This window comes from Neolamprologus brichardi, chromosome 20, assembly GCF_056152115.1.
Source record: "Neolamprologus brichardi isolate AB-2024 chromosome 20, ASM5615211v1, whole genome shotgun sequence".
Classification (NCBI taxonomy): Eukaryota; Metazoa; Chordata; class Actinopteri; order Cichliformes; family Cichlidae; genus Neolamprologus; species Neolamprologus brichardi.
This window is the reverse complement of record NC_142123.1, coordinates 3,370,513-3,395,594: the sequence shown is the minus strand read 5'-3', so window position 1 is coordinate 3,395,594 and position 25,082 is coordinate 3,370,513. Positions and strand designations below refer to the sequence as shown.

The window sequence follows — 25,082 nt, the reverse complement described above, 5'->3', positions numbered from 1 at the left end:
CTCATCTCCACTGGGCATAGCGTCCAAATGTGTAGAAATAGTTTGGCTATTCACAGCGAGCGTGCAAAGTAGGTCAGTTCTTTCTGATGAACAATACAGTCTCACATGGAGGCTTTTAATGAGCACAAAGTATAAAATCATTTACTTAATTTATTTCCACACATTATTTTCACATCAGAAACAGACAAATGAAATCGTGCGAGCTGTTTTAAGTTTGTAGATTTGACTCTTCTGTCTCAGAAGGTGAGAAACATTTACCCTCCTCACTTGAGGCTTGCATTCATTTTTGCCCCCAGGAATGCTCAGACCAGTGTACGTCTTCTGTTTCATTTCTGATGAGTCATATTAAGAGATGAGCAGTGAGGCTGACGTTGATTGTGGCGTTGAAGTCATGTATCAGATCTCACGGGTCTGCTGTTTTCTTCCTCTCTCTCCCCGGACCTCTGTGGCACTGCCTCCTAACAGACCCTCAGGGCGGCAGGGAAGACCTACATGCTTTTCTTTGTCTTGGTGATCTTTGTGGGTTCTTTCTACTTGGTGAATCTGATCTTGGCTGTGGTAGCCATGGCCTATGAGGAGCAGAATCAGGCCACCATGGAAGAGGCCACGCGGAAGGAAGAAGAATTCAAGGCGATGCTGGAGCAGCTAAAGAAGCAGCAAGAAGATGCTCAGGTGAGTCCTCTGCAAGTTGAAGGCAAAACTTTTTCGCGGATTGTGTCAAAATATCGTTCTGACTTCACTCGCGTGCTCGTTGCTCGGTAGACGGCTGCGATGGCAACCTCTGCAGGCACAGTGTCGGAGGATGCGGTCGAGGACGATGGAGGAGGGCGTCTTTCCTGCAGTTCGTCCGAGATGTCGAAGCTCAGCTCCAAGAGCGCTAAAGAGCGCCGCAACCGTAAGAAGAAGTGGCGGCAGAAGGAGCAGGAGAAGGAGAAAGGCGACAGCGAGAAGTTTGTCAAGTCAGAGTCGGACGATGGCAGCAAAAGGAGCCGCTTCAGATTCCCCGATAACCGCCTGGGCCGAAAGTCTTCCATCATGAACCAGGTGAGGAAGATATTCCCTTTTGTTAGCAATGATCGGATGCTGACATTTTGATTGAAAGGAAAATTTAAGCTAAATTATAACAAGATGTAAACCGGTAGTAATTTTACACGATAAACAGAATTTGCAGCTCAAGAATAAAAACACTGAATTTGACAAACTCTTCTCTGGGGAGGAGTTTTTCACTCATGATCATGCTGTGATGTAGATTTTTGCACACATGTTGGGGTTGGTACTAGAAGTCTTGCAGGAAAAAGAAAATCTAAAATCACCAACATATAAGAAAATATCTACATGGCTAGCGTAACGCTGTATGAGGCTTTTTGTGCCAAAATGAGACCAAATGAAACTCAAACAACACACAGAATTAGAACAGATACCTTTTCATGTCTATGAATAGAATATAGGTGTCAGTAAGTCACATGGCTGCAGGGGTGGCATTCGTACTACTTTTCATTTTCAGTGTGTGAAATATAAGATTGCACTTACAGAGCAGCGTGTAGTGATCAGAAATAAAGAAGCACATGTCCAGGGCCTCAGTAGTGGTTAAGACTAGGCATAGATAGTGTACAAAGGCGTGAAATGGTGTGTGGATCGGCCTCATATCCTACCTCTGCATGTGCAAATTCTACCATAAATGGTTGATGCAAAGAGCCTCATAATTGGCTAAATTTTTGTGATTTGCATCCATACATTCTCAGCAGGTCCCTGAGGTCATGTGACCAGGGCTCACTGGTTGTCAAACACACGAGGCGACAGAGCTTTTGTAACTGTGGCCCCCAAACTGTGGAGCTCTCTCCCTTTGAGCCTGAGATCTGTGGACTCAGTGGTCGCTTTTAAAAAAACAGCTAAAAAATCATCTTTTTAAATTTGCTTTTGGTTGATTTTTATTTTTATGTTTTAGCTTCTGTGGCACACTTAGTGATTTTTATCTCGAAAGGTGCTATATAAATAAAATGTTACTTTTTTTTACTAATTGCTTGGTTTTCCAGTCAAACATTCCTCTGGGATTACCTGAGCATTCATTGCAGCTCTATGTGTTGCAGCAGCATTTATTTGTTTTACAGGAATCAAGCTGACTGATTTAAAGCTTGTCAAAATGATTGTGATACCACTCGCCTGAGGATGTCATTTAAAGGTAGAAATTGATCTTTTCTTGCCTGAACTTGGCCTGCAGTATGATTGAGGCTCTGGTGAGGGTACGCATCGGCTTTATTCACAGACAGCAAATTTACGTACCGGAGGAGGCTTTATGGCACTCACTAACTTGGTGATACGGTGGACTACTGACTCTTCTGCTGTTCTCTAATTTTGTATCATCTGTCTTAGATCTCGACAAGCAATGACATTCATGAAAATCTGGTTGTCTGATTAATGGGAGGTAAAACTATCAATGAAAGGAAGCCAGACGTCCTTTCACAGTTTGGCTCAGTCTTCTGTGAGCGAAGTTTTTAGTTACAGCTGCAACTTAAGGGCGCTCACAGAACAGCTTAAAATAACACTGCTAAATACTTGGATCACTTAATTGAAGTTAATATGTGTGTTAGTGAAAAAGTGCATCATGAAGTCAGACTAACAATTGTGGTTGCTTCAGCTTAGGAGGTAATGCAGGTCATCTGTTAGTTTGATGGTTCGATTCCTTGCTTCTCCAGTGTGCATGGGTAAGATACATCGGCTCATAACTGTGTGGTTAGATAGAAAGTGTTTGTGTCAGTGGATGATTGAGGCATGTCGTATTGGAGTGTTCAGATAGAATAGATAGGTGTGATATAAGAACCGGTCTATCTGCCATTTTACTCTGAGTCGGAGCATCATTCCTCTCATTGACCACCTCACCATCAGTTTCCATTTCCTCTTTCTTGCGTACTCGTAGGTCAACGGTTCCACAGAGATGCTCGCATTTTCCTGGCCATTTGTTCTGGATATAAACTTTTGTGCTGGAAGTGGTGTGCGCCTCATTTTGGCCTGTTTTTGTGTTGATGTGTGAGGCCTCATTTTCAGAATTATTTACACAAATCTGTAACAGGGAGCCGTCCTGCTGCTGTGCTTAGACCGTGTTCGAGCTTCTCTGACTTCGCTAATTTTTTTGTGTTTTACGGAGCTATATTATATATTATTATTATTATTATATATTATTTATTTATTATTATTATATTATTTATTTATATTTATTATTATTATGATATATTATTATATTATTTATTATTATTATCATTATTATTATTATTATTATATTATTTATTTATATTTATTATTATTATCATTATTATTATCATTATTATTATTATTATTATTATTATTATTATTATTATTATTATTATTATTATATTCAGCTGATGAGTTAACGAGGCCTACGGGCCTTATGTAACGCTTTTCAACACGTCTGTGAAAATCCCTCATGTGACATGCAAGGGTTCCTTTGCGCTTTTCACTCATCTTCTACACAACCAGAGGACTATTGTCAAAACATTTGATTTCCCGTGAGCTAGCATACTTTGTGTAGAGCTAAAAAAAATAGCTGGATCAATGCTAGCTACATTCCAGATTGTTGCTGTCATGACTCATGTTCAGATTGCACTCTGTATCTCTGTCCTGTGTGCGTGTGTGACCTTGACACTGAAGCATATCACTAACCTAATTATCTAGTTCTTGTTTATTTAGTCAGAAGAATATGGCTCCTCGTGGGAAGGAGCCCTCGCTGCATTACATTTCCCACAGATGTTGGCTTTCATCTTGTCCTCTGGAGTTGATGGGCCCAGAAGAGCCCAGGGCTCCATCACACAAATAAATCCACTTCTCATCCTTTTTTCTATTTCCTTCCTCCAGTCTCTCCTGAGTATACCGGGCTCACCTTTCCTCTCACGCCACAACAGCAAGAGCAGCATCTTCAGTTTTAAGGGCCGCAGCAAGGACGTGGGCTCGGAGAACGAATTCGCCGACGATGAGCACAGCACCGTCGAGGAGTGCGAGGAGCGCCGAGGCTCCCTGTTCAGCCCGTACCGGCGGAGCAGCTACACTGGCTTCCACGGCAAGAGGAACAGCACGGTGGACTGCAACGGCGTGGTGTCGCTCATTGGCCCCGGGCCCGGTGGACGCCTTCTGCCTGAGGTGAAAATAGATAAGGCAGCTACTGACGAAAGTGTAAGGAAGTCAATGAGTAGACCTATCTAGGCATGGCCCCCCTCTCGTCCGTTACGTTTCTTTCTGGCTCTCTCTCCTCTACTGTCATCTTTGCAAGTCCGTATGTATCTCTTGGCTAAGCGCTCGCGCCTCCCCTCCCCCAGCCCCTGCAGTGTATGCTGCCCTCCAACTGTAGGCAAAGGATGGGAAAATAAACGTGATTATAGCATTTATACTTAAACCTTTCACAAGTTAGCTTCATACTTGGTCTATCAGTGACTTCCAGGCAATTTTGCTGTTTGAAATGAATGATGACTGTTAATGTTTTGAATATGTCAGCATCAAACTTATAACTCATAAAGTACATGCACTCAAAATCCTTCAGACCCGCTAGTGTACAGATCAGAGAAAGAAGTAACACACAGGTTTGTGTTTTAAGTTCCCGTTCACACACTAGCAGTAATGAAACACAGTTTTTGTTAACAAATGGCATCTAATGATTGGTTAACATGCTCCAGTGTGTTGATGTGTTCCTCCAGGCATCCAGGTCCTCTGCTAGCCTGTGTGGGTAGATCTGCAATAGAAGCCGGAGGAAACAGAGGGGACCAGCTTTATAGAGCCACAGACAATTTTATCTGCTTCCCTAATTCCCTGATTCCACCCCAGAGTATATGTATCTCGCTATCTACATAAATATATAAAAGTAACACACCATCCTATTAGTCTTTCAAAAAATACTTTAAGAAATGAAGGAGGGCTGCTGTCCTTGTCTGTCTATACCTTTCTATGTTTTCCAGTCTCTCCCTGGTCAGCATTAGCAAATTAGTTGTGCGTCATTCTAGTTAGCATGGTAGATTTAAACCCCAAATTAGAACAAGCATGATGTAGACAAACCAAACTTTGGTTATGATGTCTGTTATTTCCTCTCCTTCTCTTTGACTTGGAGCATGCTCATGCATGACAACTGGATGAATTTGAACTACCTGCCTTCATATGACCTATTTACAATGCTCTTGACTTGATGGTTGCAATATAAGTTGTATGGTTTCAAAATAGGAAGATACAGTAGCATCAATTTGCAAGTTTGTGTTACAAATGGCCAGATTTGGGAGACATTTTGTAAAATAACCTCATGATTATATTGCAATGGCAGCAAAGCCTCCATTATTGCATGACGGGACTGAGAATGCATTCATGCAGAAGCAGTTCTCCTCGCACAGCGTCTCACAATCCATTTATTATCTAATTGGGATGAGCTAATTACATTCAAACACAATTAGGTCAAGTAGCCCTAGACCACTGCTCCCACTTTGGCTGAAACCTGCATGCATTTACAGCATACACACATCTTCCTTGAAACCAGCATACAAGTAGACGAGAATGAAACGTGCCCTGCCCCCCCACCCCAAAAATTCTGATCCTCGACTACTTTTTCCTGCCGTTGCTGTCGTGCACTTCCCTCCGCCGGCCACCGGTGGTGATGTGGGATGGTGTTCATGTCCTCTCCATGGGTGCTTGATTCTTCCTCTCCTCCTGACAGCCGACTACTGAGGTTGAGGTGAAGAAGAAGCTGTCGGGCTCCCTGATGGTGTCTGTGGACCAGCTCAATACCTCCTTTGGGCGGAAAGAGCGGGCCAACAGTGTCATGAGCGTCATTACCAACACACTAGTGGAGGGTACTGCCACTTTAACCCAGCTATTTAACCTGCTCTCTCATTATTCTTTAACTAGGGCTGCTCTTCATTGTTTGATTAGTTTGACATGAATTTCCTGCTTATCTGCTTTGCATATTCAAAAGTACCAGATACATACATTGCATAAAATTTTTTTCTATCCTATTATACCATTGCATGCAGTTTGCTGAGCACGCAAGTATGTTTGGTTTTGATGTATGATCCGCGCTATGTCTTCAGAACTGGAGGAGTCTCAGCGCAAGTGTCCCCCATGCTGGTATAAGTTTGCTAACACATTCCTGATCTGGGAGTGCAGCCCCAAGTGGATTAAGATCAAGGAGATTGTGAACCTTATAGTCATGGATCCCTTTGTGGACCTGGCCATCACCATCTGTATCGTCCTAAACACCCTCTTCATGGCTATGGAGCATTACCCCATGACCCCTGACTTTGAAGATATGCTGTCTGTAGGAAATCTGGTGAGTGGATTTTTTTTGTTGTTGTTGTTTTTATCTGGTATTCTTGTAAATGATCTTCTCTGCTTCCTCTCAGTAGCTCACAGAAAGGTGTTATTTATGGGACTGTAATTGACGGTGCTTTAATTGGCCGTTCTGAGATGAAAAGGGGAAAAAAAACATTCCCAAACCCGCCGCTGCTTCCTAGTATCCGTGGATTTTTCTTTACATACATGCACACACGTTCCATTCTTCTTCTCCCGTCTCTCTCGCTGTACTCTGGTTCAGTGGATGCACCTGCTTCTCTGCTGGTTGGCTGACTGGTTGGAGGGCGGTGTTAATATTTCATGAAGGCTGATCGATGAGCTCTTCTAAAATGGTGCCTAAATAATTTCTGAGACCTGGTTGTTTTCATTAAAAGCTTTGTTTTTCTTTAAGAAACAGAGTAAATCATAGTACTGGCACCATTTCACATAAGTTAACACATATTGTTTTACGCTCTTTTATATACAGTTTTGTGTGTATGGCTGTTTCGTATTAATTTACAATTGAAAAAGCAGTGAAATGTGTTCTTTCCAGTTGTGGTTCATAAAAATCGACTTGAAAAGACTAATGGGTGGTACAGGTGGAGGTTTCTAGGTCACCTTGATGCAATGAGTCATCATCCTGCGCACCAATGAACACGGAGTCTGACAAACGAGGGTGTATACAGGTCGATTTGAGTTCGAGTTCATACCACCCGAGTGGATTAAATTCAGAGAATCAAGATGTCATGGAAGTGCAGACTTTCAGCTTTAATTCGAGGGGTTTGACTAAAGAACTACATTAACTGTCAGGAATTACATTTGTATACACAGCTCAAAAGTAATTGGACAACTATGTGGCAAATAATTTCATGGCCGCATGAGGCTTGTTCCCTCGTTATGTATGATTATTTGAATGAAGCACATAAAAGATCAGGAGTTGATTCCAAGTGTTGAACTTGCATTTTGTAGCTGTTTGCTGTTATCCTCAGTATGAGGTTGATGTTTGTGAAAGAAAACAACCCATAAAAATCTTGTAAGAATGAATGCAGTGTCAACTCAGCAACACCAAAAGACCACAGAAGATAACCGAAGTGCATGATGACAGAATTATTTCCATGATTAAAAACAACTTCACAACGTTTATTTCAATTAAAACAAAAACTCTCGAGGTAGCATGTGTATCACACTTGAGGTCTACAGTCAACCCAAGTCTTCATGAAGGGGAACACAGAGAGTTCATAGCAAGGTGTAAACCACAGGTTACACTCAGGACCAGGAAGGAAAGATGAAACTTTGCCAGAAAACGTTTAAGAGTTCCGAATTTCAGAGGTTCAAAGAAACACCTCATGATCTGAAGTACGCTACACAACCTGTCAAACATGGTGGAGGCAGTGTTATGGCATAAGCGTGCATGGTTGTTAGTGGAACTGGGTCACTAGTGTTTGTTGATGATGCGACTGCAGATAGAAGTCGCATGCTGAATTCTGAAATGTTGCAGAACTGATCAGGCAGAACTTCAGAGTGTAAACCAGGGTTTTAATAGTTTTGCAATTTTCATTAGTTTTTATTTTTATTTAGTTTTGACTTCAGATTTTCAATTTTATATCAGTTTTAATTAGTTTTTACCAATTGTTTGCTAGTTTAGTTTAGTTTTTATTTTTTTGAAAATCCTTAGTTTCAGTTTAGTTTTGATTAGTTTCAGTTATAGTTTTAGTTGTGTTTGCAATAATTAAGTGTAACAAAATCCCAGTTTCATCATATCAGTCATTCTGCTCATCCTTGGGTATGTTGCTATTCCAGCTACCATACTGCACCCTGGACAGGTCGCCTGTCTGTCGCAGGGCTAACACGCAGAGACAGACAACTCACATTCCCACCTATGGGTTCTTTAAATAAATAAATAAATAAATAAATAAAGGCAGATGAACAACCATTGATACCAGGCAACTATAAAATGTACATCTTGGCCCCAATGAGACTATTAACTCTTGCAGCACCGGGTGTTCTTAATTTTGGTTCAAGTGAATTGATAAACTTTTTGAAGGCAATTGACTCACACAGTTGTGTAGATATCCCCGTCCTGTTGTCTCGGGATGCATCACGCTGCCTTGCCTGGGGTTAGCTTCTGTTTTCTGGGGATGAGGGTTGGGCGTGCTCCCTTACCTTCTCAAGGTAAGCTAGGTTAGCCTTCTTGTGTGAGCTTTTCAAGTGCACTTTAAGGTTTGTGGGATTTTTTTCCCTTTAGAAATGTCCCTCATAATTTGTCTGTTTCCACTACAAGACACTTGCTTTATCCAAAACACAGTCATATTCAAAGTAATCCCAAATTGAACTCTGGCTCCCGACTTTTCCTGACATGATTCTGCGCGTGGACGGAGCAGCAACACAGACAACTCGACTAACGTGCTGCAACCTGCTGGCATAATGAGACACAGCAAGAAAAAAAATCTGTAAACTAAACTTCATTTTCACCCTTGACTATTGTATGACACGCACACATCAACGAAAACTAAACACATTTTTGCTATAAATTCAGTTAATTTTAGTTAGTTTTGTGAACACTCATTATAGTTTTAGTTAGTTTTCCTTTTTTTGTTTTTATTTTTATTTCCGTTAACGAAAATGTTTTTTCACTTCTAGTTTTCGTTATTTCGTTAGTTTTCGTTAACGATAATAACCTTGGTGTAAACCGATAAAGCAAGAGTTTCTCAAAGCAAAGAAATGGGATATTCTTCAGTCAAATCAGTAACCAGATCTCAGCCCAATAAATCAAAGGAAAAAAATAATGCAGAAAGAGCCACAAACCCACCTGGTCTAACAGAACATCTGAAGAGAGAAAACAGCATTTGGTCATATCCATGATTTATAGACTAAATCCAATTAATTTGAAATCTCTTAAAACAGGGGACTATAAACATAAAGATATCTGTCATTTCTTAAAAAGCAATGTTTGATCTAAAGCTGAAAGTCTACACTTCAGTCACATCTTGGTTGTTTTATTTAAAATTTACTGTGCTGGTTGTGCTGAGGCAAAATGACAAAATAAGTGTCATTGTCCAAAAATCGTTATGTGGTCTGTGTGATTGAAGGCAGCCATCAGTGATCTATTAAAGATGAGAACAAACAAGTGCCGTTTTATCCTCAGTGACTGCAGAGCAGCCGACACATGCACGGACATTAACTAGATGTGCTTCCTCTGTAAATAATATATTTGTGTTTAAGTTCAATTGCAGTAGCTGAGAGTACTAACCTAATGCATTTTTCTGCAGAACAAATATGTCGGTTCTTTTACTACTCATTATGCTTTACATTCTGTTATATATGTTTAGAAGCCAAGTTAAATTTGTCCTCCTTCTCGCATGTCAGGTTTTCACGGGGATCTTCGCAGGAGAGATGCTTTTCAAGCTTGTAGCTATGGATCCGTACTACTACTTTCAGGAGGCCTGGAACTGTTTCGATGGATTCATTGTGACTCTGAGCTTAGTGGAGCTCGCTCTGGCTGACGTTGAGGGCCTCTCAGTCCTGCGGTCATTCCGATTGGTAAATATCTATCTTTGCCTAGAAAATTAGAGTTGAGATTGTATCATTGCATCATGTTGTTGTGTGTTATCATGCACATTCTGCACATCGAACAATACTTCTCCACTAATGCAGTGTCGGTGTTTAATCTAGAGCTGTTTGCACATATTTAACTCTTCCAAAAAACAAAAAAACCTCCCAAAAACTGGCGTATGTGTCAAAAACTCACAGCATTGGAACTACTGATGTGGATATTTTCGGGGTTACTGCGAGATAAACCAGACTGGCAGATCTCAAACAGGTTCTCAAACCTGTCAGAAAGTGGGCTGTTTTTCGATAAGCACGAAGACAAAACCGGCTCTGCACTGGTACTGCATCTGAGGCAAACGAGGCAAAAGTAAAATCTGTGTTTATTTAAACATTGCTGTATATTTATGCTATTTTTACTCTGCTGGATCGAAGCAACAAGTTCGTAAAGATGGGATGTTATGACTAAAACATAATCCTCCTACTCTTTCCTCCCACTTCAGCTCAGAGTGTTTAAGCTGGCCAAGTCGTGGCCCACTCTCAACATGCTGATCAAGATCATTGGTAACTCAGTGGGAGCCTTGGGAAATCTGACTCTGGTGCTGGCCATCATTGTCTTTATCTTTGCTGTGGTGGGCATGCAGCTGTTTGGGAAGAATTACAAAGACTGTGTGTGTAAGATCTCTCTGGAATGTGAGCTGCCCCGCTGGCACATGAATGACTTCTTCCACTCCTTCCTGATCGTCTTTCGTGTCCTGTGTGGTGAGTGGATCGAGACCATGTGGGACTGCATGGAGGTGGCCGGCCAGGCCATGTGCCTAATCGTCTTCATGATGGTCATGGTCATCGGTAACCTGGTGGTGAGTGTCCCATGTTGTTAGCTGGAAACTGTTAATGGGACTTCACACATGACTCCGGTGCACTTGACACAGTTTGGGAGACGTCCAGAAGGTAGAGCAAAGCGAGTGGACGTTTCAAAACTTCAGGCAGAATTCAGTAAAGTGTTTGGTATGAAAACGGCACTTCTATTCTTTGCTACTTTAATGATGAAGGTTTAGAAGCTCTGTAGAGTTACAGGGAGGAAGACAACAAGCCTAAACCTTTTACACATGACTTTCACTACCAACAACTAGCTGTGTGACTGTTAAAACACACTTAAGTCTACTTAGACAGGGCTTTCCGCTCAGGGTCCCAATACAAACTCACATCACTGTTGCATAATTCATAGCGTTTGGACCATAAATAAGGTCTATGACTGCGACATATGACATCAATCTTTTCATTGGATGCCTCATTTGTACCGCCCACTTGAATGACAGTTATCTCACTGACTAAAGTTAATCAATGGAATCAATCCATCAATGGAAATAATGGAATTCAAGGTGCCCAATGAAAAAATGCCCCTTTTAGCTCAACATCCGATTACTTTTTTCCTTTTTTCTTTTTCACACATATATGAATTTAAAAAAAAGTTCATTAGCATCACAAGTAAAACAGGAAGAAACAATGTGTATGGAATATTTGATATTCATAGCATATTACACTGTATGTAATGGGGGAACCCAATGTGGAAGACCCGCATTCTATCACTTGACCAGCAGGGGGCGACTCCTCCAGTTGTAAAATAAGAAATGAATGTATAGAAGTTTATTTATAAAAAGACCCCCCTTTTCACTTTATTACTTCATAGATTCATTACCTAATAGAGCTCATAATGTCAGTGTGTAAGTTAATCTTCAATACAGTAAATGTTAAATCAGAACATGGCATGATTTAGGGTGTGGCTTGTAAATCACAAGGTGCTACCTTACAAGTGTGCAGTTGGTTACTCGGATTCCCTCCTGCTTCCTTCAAAACTGCCATTTTTTTATGTATTTGTTTTTCATTTACTCTTTAAAGGTTTTGAACCTCTTCCTTGCCTTGTTGCTGAGCTCATTCAGTGCTGACAACTTGGCGGCGACAGATGACGACGGTGAGCCGAACAACCTGCAGATTTCTGTCATGCGCATCAAGAAAGGCATCGCATGGATAAAAGCCAAGATGCGAATACTGATGGCCAGTCTGCTGAGGAAACCACCGATGGAAGATGAGCAGAAGCCTTTGGAAGACATGTACGACAAGAAACTGAACTGTATCGCTAATCACACTGGGGTGGACATTAACCGTGACCTGGACTATGCCAAAAATGGTAACGGCACTACCAGTGGTATTGGCAGCAGCGTGGGCAAGTACATGATCGACGAAGACCACATGTCCTTTATCCACAACCCAAATCTGACCGTTTGCGTACCAATAGCTGTGGGAGAGTCCGACTTTGAGAACCTCAACACGGAGGACTTCAGCAGCGAGTCAGACAATGAGAACAGCAAAGAGGTGAGTGAAAACAGCCAGGACAGGGTCACATGAAAAAGAAAGCACGTCCTATTGCAATTCTGTGATCCTGATCAGGTTCATCGAGTACATACAACCTGATTACAAAACATGACATATTAAACTGTTCCATTGTTTAACATAGATTAAGCAAAATGCAGAAGCACTGTGTGAAAAACTAAGTGCACCCTTACTGCTTTCGTAGAAATTAAGAGGATAAGCAGCAGCTGGGTGCTGATAATCAAATGCACTTGATCATCAGAATGTTTGCTGGTCTGGAGCATTCAGGTGTTTGTTCAAGGGGGAAAGACATCATCGTTACATCATTACAGTAACGATGATGTAGCAACTGTTGCTGCCCATCAGTCTGGGAAGAATATTTGCCATTTCAAAGGCCTTGTATCGAGGGCTGCTCGATTATGGCAAAAATGATAATCACGATTATTTTCACTGAAATTGAGATCTCGATTATTTGACGATATTTATTTAACAATAACAATGTATTGAATAATGACTTTAAAGACTGTCAAAAAATAATATAAAATAGTGTGCAAATACTGATAACAGTGCAAATGTTTGCACTATAAAAAATAAATGAAAAATGTAAACATCTATGTTTAGTGAACTTTGCAGTGTTGCTCTGTGGTGCAGCTACGACACTGTAGCAAGTCTACTTGATCCACGTCTGACTCCGCGAACCCATAATGTTTCCACACCACTGAAGTTTTTTTACCTCTCTTTTCAACCAACAGCAGTCACTCTCCTCTCCAAATAACTTCTGCTTAGCTTTCCGAGCTTCCCTCGGGTCCTCTTAATCAGCGGTCCCCGGGCCTCGGACCGGTACCGGTCCATGAGTCGTTTGGTGCCGGGCCGCGAGAGTTGAGGCTCAGGAGTGAAATGTATAGTTTTCAGGGTTTTTATCGGTTTTCAGCGTTATTTTGTTATTGTTTTTATCGTTTACTCTGTTTTCCTTGGTCTTTTCACGTGTGTTATGAATACATTTTATTTTTTTCGGTACCGGTACTAGTTTTATTTTGTTGTATTTATCCGCGACACCTTAAAGGCCGGTCCATGAAAATATTGTCGGGCATAAACCGGTCCGTGGCGCAAAAAAGGTTGGGGACCAAATCTGGCTGAGAATACATGAAATGTGTATTTCGTGCATTTCGAACACGCATCACAACAATTAAGAGTCTTAATTGTTGTGACGCGTGTTCGAAATGCAGAGAGGTGCGCTCGATTTGCCACACGGAGCAGCGCGAGAGTAAAGCACGAGGGAGGGGCTAATAATCGGCTCAGTCATTTTTAATGATCGTTGAAAGCCCAGATCGTAATCGTGATTAAAATTCGATTAATTGAGCAGCCCTACTTGTATCCAACCCTACAGTAAGAAAGCATTCAAGTGAATTGCTAATCTTGCCAGGAGTGGATTTCCCAGCATATTTAACACACGGTCAGACTGTGGAATACTAAAACTGCAAAAAGCCCAAGAGCCACATCTCAGACTCTACAGATCTAATGTATGTTAAATGTTAAAGTTTATGGCATTAAAATTGGGAAAAGACTAAACAAATATGGTGGTTTGGAAGGTTTGTCAGGAGAAAGCCTTTTCTCTCTACGTGAACATGGAAACACAGCTTAGGTTAGCAAAGTCAAATCTAAACAAACTACAAGACTTCTAGAACAATGACAATTGGACAGATAAGACCACATGACCCGGGCTCCTTGCAGTCACTGAATCAACCATAAACTCATGTACTGAAGTATTCTGGAGTAAAATGTGAGGCTGTCTGTCTGACAGCTGAGGCTTGGGTGATATTGGGTCATGAAATAGGACGATGATCTCAAGCATAGCAGTACCTCTGCAACCAAAAGGCTGAAAAATCTGCAAAACAAGGCCCACTCAAGTCCAGACATCAACTGCATTGCAGTGCTGAGGCAGGATCTTAAGAGAGCTGTGCATAAATGAACCCATGCAGACCTCAGTGAACTGATGTAAGATGATATGCCTCATATCACAACGACGTGAACGACTAATAAAGTCATTCAGAAAGCAATTACTTCAGCTTTAAAGTTATTATGACTATTGAATTGTGGGGTCTACTTAGTCTTTCACAGGACTGCTTAGTGTGTATCAAATAAATACTGACATGCTGTAATCTTTTATATGTATGCATCACAGGTTGTATTTAAATAATTATTAAACCTGGTTATGGCTAATTTTTCCCATCATGTCCTGATATATAAAACTGTGAAAATGAAAGAAGGTGTTCTTTCTTTTTTAACATGACTGCTTGTCTTATTCAGGGAGATTTTACTGAAAGAAAGAACGGCATACAAAGAAATATGTCCATGATATTCAGGCCCTTTCACTGGTTCCTAATTACATTGTCAATTTGATGCTCCACGTGTTGTTTTTGTTGTGTATAATCCTCAGCTATCCAACACTGTGCCATTTTCTCTCTCATGCCAGTGAAAGTCTGGGTGTGGCTGGCCACTCTATGTTGCTCAGACACTAATAGAACCCCATTACTCAATAGAGCCATCTAGACTGGCTTGAGCAGGCAGGCACTGCGGATGAATGGACGCTCTGTCACTTATGTGTTTTGATGAAATGCATTTAGAAGACTTTCAGAGCAGATTATCTGACATTTGATATTCCATTCCAGTGTTCAAACGCATGATAGGTGATGTTCAAGGTTGTTATGAAGTCCATTACAATATGAAAAAAAACCCAGAAAAAAAAGAAACAAAGATCAAAGATTTTCCATTTAAAGATAGAGCTGATGTAATTTAGAAATAACATTTCCTCAGGCTCTAAGAGGCACTATGAGTCCATCGCTTCTTGGTACTGAAATAAAACGTGAAAAGTTTCTGTATTTTGCATTTTTGTATGTTTGTTTCTATGCTTGTGAGATTGTTTATCCACATGTGTCTGCTTCTTAATGTCAGTGTGAATTTTATTTCTGTAGCACATTTAAAAGCAACGAGGTTGATCAAAGTTCTTTGTAAAGCAAACAGGATCAAATCAATAGATCAATAAAGTAAATAAAACAAAAGAAAATATTAAAAAACCCAAAACAAATAGAATAAAATATGATTAAAAACATAAATGTAAAAAAAACAAGACACCGCCACATTAACAAAATGTGTTTATGCGTCTGCTTTTCTTTAGCTGGATGACACCAGTTCTTCGGAGGGCAGCACCATCGACATCAAACCAGACGTGGAGGAGGTGGTTGTGGTGGAGACGGTTGAGGAATACATGGAGCCAGAGCCATGTTGGACAGATGGTGAGACCACTGCTTCCACACCACCCATTACCTCGACTCCCCAGGGGCTGGGTGGGAACTGTAGGGCACCAGGGTTGAAGGGGAGCTTTATTATTAAACATTATTTAACCATCTGTCTATAAATCTAAGGTTTTAATAAACTAAAGTGCATTTATAGATACATTTTATATTGAAGAAGAAAACAAAATGCTGGTTATTTTTGTTATTTACAGTTCATCCAGAAAGTAATCACTGTGCTTCATCGAGATGAATTAAATTCATTTTTACCTCAAAATTCTTTGCAAATGTATTAACCCTTTAAAACTGGTCAGAGCGGGAACGCTCTGTTTTGCGCAACTATTTTTAAATCCCGGTAGCTCTGCAACCACATGAGCTAGCGCAATAAGTTTTTTTGCATATGAAACTGGAGGAGTTGTACTTACATCTTATGCCATCAGCTTGTCCTCGGTCACGGTTTCCTTCCACATGTAGCTTTGCAAAAACTGCATAAAAAGCACTTGCAGCAACAAAAACATAATATTCCAGAAACACGCTTTGCCGATCCAATCAGCTGTTCATAACACTTCCTACGTCCATCAGCACGAACTATCGCATGTCCGCCATGACCTGCCCGAAACCGGAAGTGACGTCATTTTTTCAGAAATGTAGAATTTTTACCATCGAGGCCTCATGAGCCTATACTGGTGTTTTTAAAAGTTATCTTTGACTTTATGACTTCCTGTGTCGTTTCTGGGATGCTTAGGACTCATATTGCACTGCTGGAAATAGTTTATTTTGATGCATATGCTGCTTTTTTGCAAATTTGCACTATAATATTTATTTTCGTTTTTCCTGCAGTGTATAGTGTATTTCAAAAATAAAACTATGAAGACACTCAAAATAAATTTCCTGTGGTGGGAAACTATTTTGTGCAACTTTTTTGTATTTACAGTTTTGAGGGATAAGCCTCGTAAATTTCTCTAACTAGAAATATATGTTAAAAAAACAAAAACGATTTTAAATTGTTTTGTAGTTTATTGCACTTTTTTGCAATTTATGTAATTACTATGCACTTAATGCATGCATATTATTAAAATTTAGGCTGTAATGGTTGTATTGATGTATAGCAACTTGAAATGCTCCCAAAAATGGCTCCACAGCATGTAAAAATATAATATAAGCTCTGTCGGACTTGGTTCTATGGTAGGTCTTAAAGGGTTTTAAAAAATGAAAAACACAAATATAATGTGTTTGCACCCTATGTTAGATAAATCTAAATCCACATGTGAAGGCTCAACTTGGGCAAAGTTCCTTGGGTGGGCAAAATGAATACAAAGACGTGCATTGTGGGAATTGCAGTTTGCAAATGTAAAAGCTTTTTTAAGATTTTACCAGGAAAACATGTTGAAACCTCAGACTCAAATCTCACGGCTGGTTCATTCCATCTTGTTTTGGCTCAATACGTCTGATGTTGTTTCTTCTCCTGTGCGTCCTCAGCGTGCGTGGCCAAGTATAAATGCTGTGATGTTGACATCACTATGGGATGGGGGAAGAGCTGGTGGTTCCTGAGAAAAACCTGCTACCTGATTGTGGAACACAACTGGTTTGAGACGCTCATCATCTTCATGATTCTCCTCAGCAGTGGCGCTCTGGTAAGGAGGCCTATGTTAGCATTTGCTCACACTTAAGCTAACTGCGCAGTTGAATAAAAAGAGAAAATGTTAAATTCAAGAAATCCACATACTTGAACCGATGAGTGAAGTATATATTTAGCGACTGGGGGAAATTGGAGCAAAAATAAAAAATGAATAGAAATCAAAAAGTGTTTGTGACATTAAGGAGGTAACACAAGCCTCTCAGTGGTGCGGTTAAATGGGATGGGAGAGGACACAGGGGATTTGGTGAGTTTGTTAAATGTGCCAAATACAAAGCACGGGTCTGATGCAGACATATAATTCTTGTGGACTTATTTACAATTTTCTTTCTTCCTGTAAATCACAGTTAGGATTCAGCCGTCGGCTGGGCTGTGGTGCCGTATACAGTTTCATTAGAAGCATCGTTAATCACCTCGTGTAATATTTCTGTCACCGTCTTCTCTCTGTAACTAATGTGTTTCCTGTTTCTCCGTAGGCCTTCGAGGATGTGTACATTGAGCAGAGGAAGACCATTCGGATCATTTTGGAGTATGCTGACCGGGTGTTCACCTACATTTTTATCCTGGAGATGTTGCTGAAGTGGGTCGCCTATGGTTTTGTCAAGTATTTCACCAATGCCTGGTGCTGGCTGGACTTCTTCATTGTGGATGTAAGTCTGGCTCTTGTTCCCTCCAGTGTGAGCTGCAGACTAGAGTAGTCACTTGCTCGGCAGCCACACCCTGGTTCAACAGCGATAGGGTGCAACAGAAACTCATGCAGGCTCTTGATCAGCAGTATCAGTATCAGATAACATATACACCAACCAGCCAAAACATTAAAACCGACAGGCTGCAACAACCATGTGATCTGCAACGCTGTTTAGGTGAGGGGAATATGTCGAAGTGCCGTCCCCCTGAATGATCAGTGTTACTCACCTCACCTAGCTTGCTTTTAATGTCCGGGCTGGTCGGCGTATGGCTTGTACCCTTTTGTTGTTGACCGGGTGTGGTTAGGTTTGTAGGGTCAGGGTATTAACTGAATATCTGCTTCATGGATTGCAGCATGTGAGAGTGCATCTCTTTTAACAGTAATTCCATTAAACAAGGACAGTGTTTTACAAGGCTGCACTGGAGTCTGTCCATATTGAAGGCACACATGCCCGAGCCACCTTTTACCACTCCATCAAGCAGCTATTCCCATATTTTACTTGGTTTATCACTGAAATGCTTGAATATGTGGAATAATAAATAAAAACTGCTCATGCTTAGCGCCGCAAACCTGCCCGCATGTTTTATTTCACAGGCAATAAAGTGAAGTCACACACAGATATTTATTATATTGATGACAACTCAAATTAGAATCAAATCAGAGCACACCTCATGACTACAATAGGTGTGTAATCACCTATTGTAACAATTACAATCATATTCAAGTCATGCTCAGAGCAATGGGAAGTGTCAAAGATGTGTTTTTGCTGTCTCTGCCTGTGTTTCTGACCTTTATCCTCTCTCTCTGTGTACTGCTGTGCTCCTCGTGTCACTCAAGACTGAAAGTCCAGAACAGGAATGATTCTCCGGTCTATTCTGTGGAAGCTACACATGTAAATAAGATTTAAAGGGGACCTATTTATCCTAATGTCCTACTCATTCGTTTTTAATATTAGACTCTTGTGGAGCAGCTGTGCATGAGTCACAGAATAATCTTTATTTCTTTTTATACGGGGCCTAACACAGCCCTTCAGTTTATCTTCCATCTGAAACTAGCAGTTTGGTGCTGCTTTCCTCTTAAAGCCATTTTCCTCTCGATTGGCTGCCCCTCACAAACAGAAGGTATAAACAGTAGGCGTGCGGGGGCTGCTGTACTCACAGCCAGAGCTGTGTGCCTATGCTTACAGTCACTTTGGGCCAAGACTAGAAAAGGTCTGAAAATGAGTGTTTAGAGCAGTCACAGGGATTACTTCCACATAATCTCATTTTCTGAAACTTTGGCCGTGTTCAATATGAGCTTTCATCATTACGAAATAGGGAAAACATAACAGGTCTGCTCTGATTTCAATGCTTTAAATTTTATATAAGATAATATTAGATGCTTCTGAGTTTCCAAATTCAGTCTAATAGGGGATAAATAAGGGTAAACATCTGGATGTAAGATGAATGATTTGAATTTTACATGTTGATTCAGGAATTAGTCAGCACCAGGTAGCAGAGCGGGATAGAAAAAGAATTTCCTGACTTCTGACTTTCTGCTTGAACTAACCACCTCTCCACAGTGTCCAACACCTCAGCCCCCGTGAATGGACTCGTATCAGAGGTTGCCATTATAAGCTCGTGTTATTCAGACCCCCTACAGCAAATACACGCATATTATATGTATCACATCCTCTAGGAAATCCACATTAAGCCTAAACAAAGCATTTCATGTTTGTACAGTTTAAAACAGCGTTCAGAAAAACAACAGAAGCTATTTATTATTGATATGTTTAATGTTGACACATAAAGCTCACATAGATCTTGTATTGATAGTATTGATTATAATGATACCACGCTGTACTGATTGTGGTTCTCGCCACTTTAGACTCCCTACCTGTAAGTGTGTTGTCTCATCACACACTCTGGGCAACGCGAGGTGCTATGTTTCCCAAGTTGTGATCATGTTTCAGAGAAGTGATGTCCCTCCTCCCTTCTTTCCCCCCCATCCTCCTTTTATTCCCTCTTGAAAGTGTAACCTCAGGAATGTGGTGATATTGTGCTGAGATGTAATGATGGTGGGTGACAGGCGGCCGTTGGTAAGTTTGGTCTTCACTAGCGCTCCCCCTCCAAAGAAATAAACAAAAGAAAAAAGAAAAAGCACCCAAAGAACTTGTGCTTGATGAGTCTGGGCTGTGTCATGGCCTCCGTGTGCCTCTGCCGTCCTGTGTTGTTGGGTGAAACCATCGCCATGGACTCAGAAAGCAGGGGTGGTGGTGGGGAGGGCACCATCATTAGACCAGCCTGTGTGGATGTGCTTGGCTCTTTCTATGAGTGTGTTCCTCTTCATTTCCCTCTTATGTATCTTTCTGTTTTTCATTTGATTTGTGTTTTACTGATTTTCATTCAAAATGTGTTTTGTATTTTTATTATGTGTTTATTATTATATTACGGCCACGTTAAGTCAGTTTGCAGCATCGCCATCATTCATTTACTCAACTCGTTTTTCAGAAATCACAGAAGCAGATGTTTAATATGTGAATACACATTAATATACCTTTTTGTCTTAAATAATCTGTTTATCTTACGACAGTGAAATTAGGCTAGGTAACTGACGCTGGGGTGTGTGAGCATCAGGGTGACAGGGGTCATACTTCATTCATCTTTCTTTTTCACTCAGATTATTATCATTGTTTTGTTGTGTTTTTCCCTTTGTTTTCAGTTGGTTTTATTTCTGTTTGGTTTGTGCTGTCGTCATCATGGGATCACAGCCCCAGATGTCATTGGCCTTGCCTTGCAGAGCTCTCTGAGAAGGACGTTGAGACACTGAGGCCGCTACCACACAGCTGGCCCAGCAGGTGGGCCAGAGGCCAGGCACCCCAAATGGGGGCTCTCCAAGGGGTCAGGCTGAAGGTGACAATTACCCCAAACACTGTAGTGCAGACTAAGGCAAAATCTTTATTTTACTGCCTCCCCCTGAGTATACATGCTAATTCATTCAAGAGGCAAGGTTAACGATTTTTTAAAAAGTAAGCGCTTGGAGAAATGTGAATTTCTCTATTTATTTTGGTTCATTCATTTTATTTATAGTAAGAAGAAAATCTGAATACAAGCCGATACTTTTCCTGCTGTTTTTATCTGTAGCTTTTATAGACTTTTAAGTCTCATGTTGTCTGTGTTGATGACGGCATCAGTCAAAATGAAGATTTTGCCTGTTATAAACCTCCCTCCGTGATTTTGGTAAGCTTTGGATGTTGTGTACTTCTTGCGGTGAGTTTGACCGGTTGGTGTCGGTGGCTGGTTGGAGGTGCTTTCACATGTGTTTACTGTTGATATTTTTCCTTATTTGTAAGGAACTGGTGCTCCCCCTGTTTTAGACCCTTCAGCATCACGAAAATTGCATTTATGGAAAGAAAAAACTTCCCGAGGGTACAATTCCTGCAAAAAAAAAAAGCCAGATTCTTGTACAGCTGGATACATTGATTCCATCTTGGAAAATGTGCATCCATCCAAGCGATCCTTTTATCTTTGCAATGCTTTCCTGTGCTGAAGACAGGCTATAATGGCGGCTAGGACCTTTAAGGCGACTTCATCAAGGCGCTGTCAATACTGCACTTCTGAGCACTCAGAGAACGTGAGTGCAGCTTATTGACCACACTTTCCATAGTCCATTTCCTCCTTGCTTAGCAAAACAATACTGTTTATGTGCTTAGCTTAGAATGGCTGTACCACTCAGTGCTTTAAATGATTCTGTTACCAGAGCAAAATTGTACAGACATGATCTAAATTTCACGGTGATTTATTGCTACGATAAGAGTTCTGTACATTTACCACTGCTGAGCATGTGTGCACAGTTTTGTGAAGTAGTTAGTTAACTTGAAGATTAATTGCTCTCCAGCTGTGGCAATCTCTTCCTGACTGCTGCTGGGCACAATAAGGGCCCTCACCAGTTCCTTTGAGGTTGTGTGCCGTTATCGTTAACCATTGTTAACTGTGTGTAACTCGACTGTACTCGGTGTATTTTTGTCCTTTCAGTGCCATCCAGTGCTAATAACTATATCTGATGTGCCCTTAACCTCCATCCCTGTTTCTCGTGTGTGTTTCGTGTGACTGTGGCTCTCCTTTATGACTCTAAATGCTGTGTAGCAAATATGATTTGATGTCTGAGAAAGAAAATGGTAAAATGACACACTTGTACATGTTCACTTGTATTCTTTCTCTTAGGTTCCGTTAGTTTGTCTGTCTTAAATTATATGGGATTTTATGCCTCAGCCCAAGAGCGACATGGAGAGACAGTGTTAGAGGGGCAAGGGTAAGGCTCTCAAGTCTGTTGGGTTTTTATCAGCTTCTACAGGATAACCTCTCTCCTTCCCTCCCTCCCCAAATCCTCTTCCTCTGCTCTTCCAGTCCCTTCGCTTGTATCTTTACTAGATCATGTAGCACTCTTTTCTGTCTAATTTACCCTCTATTTGAGTCTTATGTCTCTACCTCCTCTCTCTCTCTCTCAACCACAAATTTCTTTGCAGGTACAAAGGACTTTTCACATCTCGTCAACTGCCCCAAAATAACAAACAATCCCTCTGGCCTCCTGCTTCTAAAAATACTACGCACATAAAACCTATACTAAACACTGATCTTCTCTCTCAGTGTATATACATGTATAAATGCAATATTATACATGCATATACATGCATAGATTTATGTGTGTATGTCAAGCAACTCTCCGCCTATACCAGGGCCGTCTCTCTTCCCTAGTGAATATTCTCACTTCTAACAGTTTGGAACCTCTTTTGCTTCTCTGTTTTTGTGTAGGTGTCTATAGTCAGCCTTGTAGCTAATGCGCTGGGCTACTCCGATCTAGGGCCCATTAAATCACTCAGGACACTAAGGGCCTTGAGACCCCTCAGAGCCTTGTCACGTTTTGAAGGGATGAGGGTAAGATCCAAAGCTAAGCAGCTGATCCTTCCGCATGCCCATTCAACAGTTTAAAGCATGCTAGAACTGATCTAAAAGCAAACTAAGAAGACAAAAAACAAAAAAAAAACAAAAAACAAAACAAATTAAAAAAAACCTCCAAAATATTGGGAGATTGTTTTTTTTAAAAGAACAGGAAATGAAATCCAAAAAGTCACCCTTCCATGCGCAATCCTGTACCATGCCTTTGTTAGAGCGAAATAAGAAGTCATGATGCAGCTGGGAGATTGAGTAAAGTAACACTAAAGTTGTATTACTAGTAGAATAACGTGTATTTCAATTGAATTTCTTTAACAACAGCAACCAAAAAAAAAAGAAAAGAAAAAAAAAGCATAAATTGATTTGTTTCATCATTAAAATTGCCCAAAGAGCAACAGAAATCTTATTCACAAAGCTGCCTCATCACACGAGTGACAAATTTCCGATGACTTCATTTTACTTTGTTTCTTCTTGATTGGCCAAAGTGAATGCCAAATTGGTCAAAGCTAACCAGACTTACATGCCATCTCATAGAGCATTCAAATCAACAATTAGCTGTTCATTTGGCCTGATTCTCAACCACTGCTTTCAATTGAGAACCCCTCTCCCCTCCACATGCCCCCCTCCCTCTTGCTCCCATAACCTCCCCTCTTCCTCAGCTCACACCATCCCTCAATGCATCTGGCATCGAGAACAACCAGCAGGAACCGAGGAGCTGCGGGACACCAAAATCTCTGCCTAACCAGTCACACCAAAAACTCAGTGTGCAGGACGACTGCCAAACAACCGCTCAGAGGAGTGTGTCTTATTTGTAAGAACAAACTGAGTCGGTTTGCAGAGCAGAAATTATTTGCTGCTACAGTACCTCTGGTTGCTTGGGCTGTCTCTTCCTATGATACAAAGATCTGATTGGTCATCTTTGTGACTGGCGGTAGTAGTAGGTTGCACCTGGTTGTTGTCACCCGTAGTCCCTTCTGTCGCTTTCTCTTTCTTACTCTCTCTGTCTCCTGATCTCATTCGTCTTTACCTCTCTTTATACTGGGACTGGTTGCCTTGTCTTCTAGTTTGAGCTTCTCCTCTTCACCTCAGACTCTCCCCACCTTTTCCTCAGCCCCACATATGCGGCACTGTGCAGCACCCACCTTTCCTCCCCCCTTCTCCCCTTCCTTCGCACCCTTACCCCTTCACTACTCACTCCACCTCGACCCGGTTCAGCTGGGCCAGACTGCTGGAGGGTCACCACACTCTCTCTTGCTTGTCCAGGATCTTTCTGCATCAGGGACTGAGACAGAAACCACACACTCACAGTGCTGTGGCTTTGGGAGGAAAGTATTTGTTAAGCTTCTGCCAGTGTCAGCACTACTCTTCTACTATTAAAGTAAACGATCTGCTAACAGTTCATTCTGGTGGCAGCTTCTTAATGCAAATGCTTCTCAAAACTGTGCATATTAATGTATGTATAACGAGTCTTAATGCCTTCCTTTGGGAATGCAGGCAGAAGCTTTGCAAATATGTTAGGCTGCCATTTCACACAAGGCATTACTGCTGTCATGTCATGGCACCGCATCCTGTAGCGCATACAGCAGGCCCTAGCTTTCTGTTGCCTTCCACTCCCACAGGAAGTGAAACTGGGAGGCAACAACAGGCCCAGTTAAACTCTGACTTTGAGTTCTGGGTGGACGGTACCCCGTTGGTTCGCTAGCACTACAGCGTTCGAGCAACACTCTCAACCCTAGACAGACAATGTGTCGTCCTTCTTAAGCACGTCCCAAAAATGACAGACCAGCAGATAAAAGACAAAAGGCCTAGGTGGTTATTTTAAGGGCAGATTGACCATAAGTGGATTCAATCTTCAAATTTGACTCGTAGTGAAATTTCATTCATACTACATATCCAGCGACTAAAATATGATGCCGTTGCACAAGAGCAGACATCTTTTAGGCCCTGGATAGGCTTTATGGATGTGGTCATAAACGTTTCACTGAAATTTCTTTGGTTTAATTGTGCAGTTTGAGTTTGAGCTGCACAAAGATAAGTTGTCATTTTTGGGTTTGGCACATTTGCCTAAATATAGTGAACTGCTGCCAAAACCAATGCCCCTATGAATTAACTCATTCACTGGGAGTATGTGGTAAGAGAGGTGAGGGTGGCCCAGTAATGCGAAGGGAAACAAACTGGAGGAATTTAATCCTGCTGTATCAGTTTTTTACGATAATGTCTATGTTCATCAATTGAGTTACCATTTTGTTTGAACTGGAAATGAAAAAAATTGAGGTCAAAACAATAAATAAATGAATAGAGAATCA

General features: G+C 41.1%; 1 protein-coding gene across 5 annotated transcripts in view; it reads left to right on the top strand.

Annotated features, from left to right (window-relative positions):
- Positions 1 to 25,082, top strand: part of scn8aa (sodium channel, voltage gated, type VIII, alpha subunit a) — a 54,005-nt gene that overhangs the window by 17,935 nt on the left and 10,988 nt on the right. For 3 of the 5 annotated variants that reach the window (XM_087834467.1, XM_087834469.1, XM_087834468.1), the window contains exons 10-21: positions 466 to 672; positions 763 to 1,044; positions 3,868 to 4,182; positions 5,702 to 5,837; positions 6,075 to 6,313; positions 9,682 to 9,855; positions 10,365 to 10,721; positions 11,761 to 12,234; positions 15,407 to 15,524; positions 17,001 to 17,155; positions 17,634 to 17,807; positions 22,636 to 22,758. In XM_087834467.1, the coding sequence (XP_087690593.1) occupies positions 466 to 672; positions 763 to 1,044; positions 3,868 to 4,182; positions 5,702 to 5,837; positions 6,075 to 6,313; positions 9,682 to 9,855; positions 10,365 to 10,721; positions 11,761 to 12,234; positions 15,407 to 15,524; positions 17,001 to 17,155; positions 17,634 to 17,807; positions 22,636 to 22,758 (2,754 nt within the window). The remainder of the gene's footprint in view (positions 1 to 465; positions 673 to 762; positions 1,045 to 3,867; positions 4,183 to 5,701; positions 5,838 to 6,074; positions 6,314 to 9,681; positions 9,856 to 10,364; positions 10,722 to 11,760; positions 12,235 to 15,406; positions 15,525 to 17,000; positions 17,156 to 17,633; positions 17,808 to 22,635; positions 22,759 to 25,082) is intronic. The other 2 variants (XM_087834470.1, XM_087834471.1) reach the window with 1 other exon arrangement.